This window comes from Etheostoma spectabile, chromosome 23 (assembly GCF_008692095.1).
Source record: "Etheostoma spectabile isolate EspeVRDwgs_2016 chromosome 23, UIUC_Espe_1.0, whole genome shotgun sequence".
NCBI lineage: Eukaryota > Metazoa > Chordata > Actinopteri > Perciformes > Percidae > Etheostoma > Etheostoma spectabile.
This window is the reverse complement of record NC_045755.1, coordinates 17,678,621-17,683,509: the sequence shown is the minus strand read 5'-3', so window position 1 is coordinate 17,683,509 and position 4,889 is coordinate 17,678,621. Positions and strand designations below refer to the sequence as shown.

The following is a 4,889-nucleotide window of genomic DNA, read 5'->3' as shown; positions in this document are numbered from 1 at the left end:
TGTGTGTGTGTGTGTGTGTGTACCAGAGTATAGTCTGTGTCCATGCCAAACCATCTGGTGTGCTGTTGACAAATGCAGTGAACATGATATAAACCGTACAGCCTTAATTTAATTCACTTTTAATGGGTCTGTCTTTCATCACACATAAGACAAAGGTGGCCAAAAGTATGTGGACACCTCAAACTTACACCCAGATGTGATTTTTCAATACTCATTCCAAGACCACAGGTTTCATTTTGCTGCTTTAACAGCCTGCAATTATTCTCAAGATTCCAGAGCCTGGCTACAGAGACTTGCTCCCATTTAGACTTATTAGTGAGACACTTTCCTACAACTATAGAGAAACAAGGCTGACAAAAATTAACATACCTTGGCAGAGGTTAACTGCTTATTAGCAGAACAATAGGAAGGTGATAACCTGGCTGAGTTTCAGGGGAACAGCAGAAAAAACGATGTTCACAGGCTTTCAGGGGGTTATTGTTGTTGTTTCACAGAGATTGTAGTTGACTGAAAAAGATGTTGGCTAAAAGTCTCTGGATTGGAACAATGAGGGGGAAAGTTATGACATTTCTACCTTCACTCTTTCAATTAGGCTACTGTGACCCTTTCTTTGTAGTTGACTGAAAAAGAGTAGTGTTGGCTAAATATCAAAAGGAAAAATATCTTATCCCTCCTCACGGTATGCAATTGCTCGTAGTATATCTAAAGTCTTTGCGTTCCATCTGCCACAGTACACATGCACGCTGTATGTTAGGAAGAGGTGTTAGGCCTGGCTCACAGTTCATCCCAAAAGGTGCTGGATTGGGTCAGAGTCAGGGCTTGGTGCCGGCCAGTCAAGTTCTTCCACACCCAACTGGGATGCTCAGGTGCACCATCTTACCCAAACCGTGGCAAAGCTGAAAACACACTTTTGTAAACATTTTACTTATTTATTCTTTGCTGTTGATTTAAGATTTCCTTAATTGGAATTAATTGGCCAACTCAAACCAGGAACCAAACCATTATTAACCCTACCATCAAGCTTCACAGTTTAGAGCTAAAGCAATCAGTTCATCAATAAGTGGATCAACAGAAAATGACTGCAGCTATTGCCATTGCGTGCAGGCTCATTGGAATATAACGCCCCCCCCATCGGCTTCAGAACTACCTTTGCTAAAGTGCACCATATTTTTCTCGTGAGCCAATCAGAGCAGCCTGAACAAACTTTTTTTGGGAGGTGGGCTTAAAGAGACAGGCATTTTAGACAGACAGTATGAGAAACAATTAATGTGTTTTTTGAACATTAAAGCATGTAAACATGTTCTAGAAACACAAAATACAAGTATGAACCTGAAAAATGTCTTTGTTCATAATCTTTAAAGGTTTTTCCGTGGAACTACTTTCTATCAAAGAGGTCACTATGTCACTGTTTATATCTTTCATGGATTAACGAGTATAACAGAGGGACTATCATTCATCTTTGTGTTGTATTCATTGTAAATTTCCAAACCTGGGTGACCAAAATGCAAAACTATCAGCATATTTAACTCGTTACCACTCTCTGTGTCAGGACGAGAAGAAATGTTTTGTGTGCGACTCCAGGAAGCCGTTCAACGAGAACACCAACCAAGACAGCCACACCATCGAGAACCTGGTCACCACCTTCGCCCACAACCGCCTCAAGACCTGGTGGCAGTCGGAGAACGGTGAGAGACAGAAAACACACACGAGGGGAAAAAAAGGGTGTTTGTTGTTGAATGAAAGGGACAGAAGTCCTGTTCTCTCCTGGTTTGAAATGAATGCACAGCAGCATGTATGTAGCGTGTGAGCTCTGACTGAGGCTGTTCTCATGGGAACTGTAATGACTAGACAGGAGATCACAGAGCCTCTTACTGCAGCCAATCACAGCAGGGCCAGGGGGCCAGGCTTACACAGGTGTGCTGAGGAGAACAGGTGTGCGGATAAGAAACAGATGTGTGTCAACACTTGAACACACACAGACGTTTAAAGTTGAGAGCAACAGGAAGTGGATAATGAGACAGCGGTGCTTCAGAGAGCTCCACAGGGAGAACAAGAAACAAGGGGTGGCGGAAGTATTCAGATACTTTACTTTAGTCAAATCTCCAACCCTGCTTTTAAAATGTTACCTAATGTAAGTATAATCAGGAAAATGTACTTGAAGTATCAAAAGTAAAAGTACTTATTGCCGAAGAATGGCCTCTGTGAATGCATATAGCTACAATTAGCAGCACTTTATTCTTGTAGTCGATCGAGGGGGAGCTTATTTTTATCTATTTTGTAAAAGGCTTTATTATTTCTGATTCTGCTGATTTCTTTCTTGATCAATTTGTAAAAAAAAATGTTTTTAATATGTAAGAAAATATTGAGAAATGCCCGTCATCACAATTAGTGACACTTCAAATGTCTTTTGTCCGACCAACAGTCCAAACCTCAATCTTATTCTAAGTAACAAAAAGCATGCAGTTAATATTCAGATGTAAATCAACAATTTAAATGTAAATCAACAGATTAATTGACTCAGCAGAAACTGAGGTATCAGGTACAATTGTACGCGGGGGAATAACTAAATGTTTTAAAGATATGACAACAAATTCAGTCAATCTGATGGTTTCAGACAAACTGTTCAGGTGTTGAAACCGAAGAGGCTCGCTGTGTTTAAAGCGACTAAGCTCATTTGTTTTGCTGGTTTTAACACTCATTTGAACAATAATGATCTTAAAAAAGCTGATCTGCCTGATCAACAGCACACTAGTTACTCTGGGCAAAGAAATAATCATCGCATCCTTAATTTGGGCCCTGAAAGAAATCACACTAGAGTACGTAAGTTCCCATACAGACTAAAACAAACCATGGCTCTTTACTCCCACATTCATGCTGCACACCGTTCCCTCTCTGAGTGGTGGGAATCTGTCGGAGGTCTGAGTCATGGAGGGAGCGGCGGCCAGCAGTGCAGATGTCTTTGAAACAGCAGGAAGCTGCAGACACACAATGGGTTTGCTAGGGATTTCCTAATTCCCTCACCGTCGTTCTCCAGCTCCATCTTTGCACCAGCTGTTAAGTTTAAACTCAGCAAAGTTTTACCTCTCCCAAGGAGGTCACGTTTTTGGTTTGGTTTGTTTGCCTGTCTATAATTCAGCAGGAGTATGGAAAAACCTCTGGCCCCGTTTTCATTAAACTTAGTGGAAGGAAAAACCTATTACATTACGCTAATTATTTTTCAATATCTTAAAAATTGCAAGATAAGGCTCTTAATTAATTTGTGTTTGGTTTGGTAACCACACTTCACTAAATTAAAACAAGTTGCACCACTTTAACTATTTCTTACGCAGACATTATTTGTTACTAGATATTTACTTATGTAGCAAACTGACTGAACTAGCAATAGCTTGTAATATATTACTAGTTTAGACTGAATAGTAGCCTTAAAAGGGGTAACAGGATGTGGTCAACACATCTTACCAGACACTTAAATGCACTTCATAAAATGCAGTTTTAGAATGATGTAAACTGGGAAAAACCTTAAATTGCATTTCACACAAAAAACATAAAATAATGTAAAAATATTACACCAGAAAAACATGATTAGATTAATAGATTAAATATATCCCTCCAGGTATTTATATATATATATAAACAAAAATAAAGACTATACAGCCATGCTGTGAGGATGTACTTTGCCACAACGGTGCTTTAAGCTAAATGTTGGCAGGTATAACGTTAACCATGTTCAGCATCTTAATTTTGTGCATTTGCATCCTTACTTTTGCACTAACATACACAGAGGCTGATAGGAGTGCCATTAGTTTTGCAGGTATTTCATCAAAACAAAGCAGAGGGATACCTACATTGACAAAGTGTCTGCAGTTACGTTTGATATATTGTTTGGCCTCCTAAAACCGTAACTTTAGAAGTTCTGTTACTAGCTCTAGATCATGGGTCTCAAACTCGCGGCCCGGGGGCCAATTGCGGCCCGCGGGATGATATTTTGTGGCCCCCTACTTGACATCAAAGTTAAGTGTAAGTGCGGCCCGCGCATTCTGAAACTTTTTGTCATTGCGCATGTCACTTATGGGCTACCGTAGTAGTCTCCTGACAGCGGCGTAACGGTTGTCAAGCTAGCTAAGTACCCTTTGTGGCAAATGCCTGAGATTTGACAATGTGATGTCTGTTGTTGTGAAATGCACCAACCATATCAGATCTAGGGGTTTAAAGCACCGGCAGTTCCGCGCCCTTTTTTGAGGAAATTGAGGTTTTTTTTTGAATACTTGATGCGGCCCAGCCAAACCCAGACTCTACTTGCAGCGGCCCCCAAGTAAGTTGAGTTTGAGACCCCTGCTCTAGATGCTAAAGTGACTTCTCAGTTACACAGTTGATTGCTGTTAATTGGACAGTGCTACAAATGTTTACTAGCAACCAATTAACACATTACTAAGAGATGTCCTTACGTTTTAATGTTGCAAACCAATGTAGTAAAAGTTAAAACCACATTTCCACATGAACATAGTAAAGAATTCAGGAAGATCTGGTGCAAAACAATCCAGAACCGGAGCTTTAGACTGATTAGATACGTATGGGAATGCCCGAGCCTCAGCTGCATAAACACGTGCAGAAAGAATCTGTAAATATGGAAATAAATTGTGTTGAAATGTCTGAGAAAGTGTGTCTGGGGTGCGTTGACAGTTCCTATGTTTGAGTTGTTTTATGAATGGGAATCAGTTGAGAAAGAGATTTAATTGTTCATTTCCTGTGTGTTTCCTTCCACTTGCAGGTGTGGAGAATGTGACCATCCAGCTGGACCTGGAGGCCGAGTTCCACTTCACACACCTTATTATGACCTTCAGGGTGCCTGTTCTCTCTGTTTCTCGCACACGCACGCACACGCACACACA

General features: G+C 40.6%; 1 protein-coding gene across 1 annotated transcript in view; it reads left to right on the top strand.

Moving 5' to 3' along the window:
• lamb1b (laminin, beta 1b) overlaps positions 1-4,889 on the top strand; it is a 36,549-nt gene that overhangs the window by 2,555 nt on the left and 29,105 nt on the right. The window contains exons 3-4 of the mRNA XM_032505604.1: positions 1,550-1,685; positions 4,769-4,842. Coding sequence (XP_032361495.1) covers positions 1,550-1,685; positions 4,769-4,842 — 210 coding nt within the window. The remainder of the gene's footprint in view (positions 1-1,549; positions 1,686-4,768; positions 4,843-4,889) is intronic.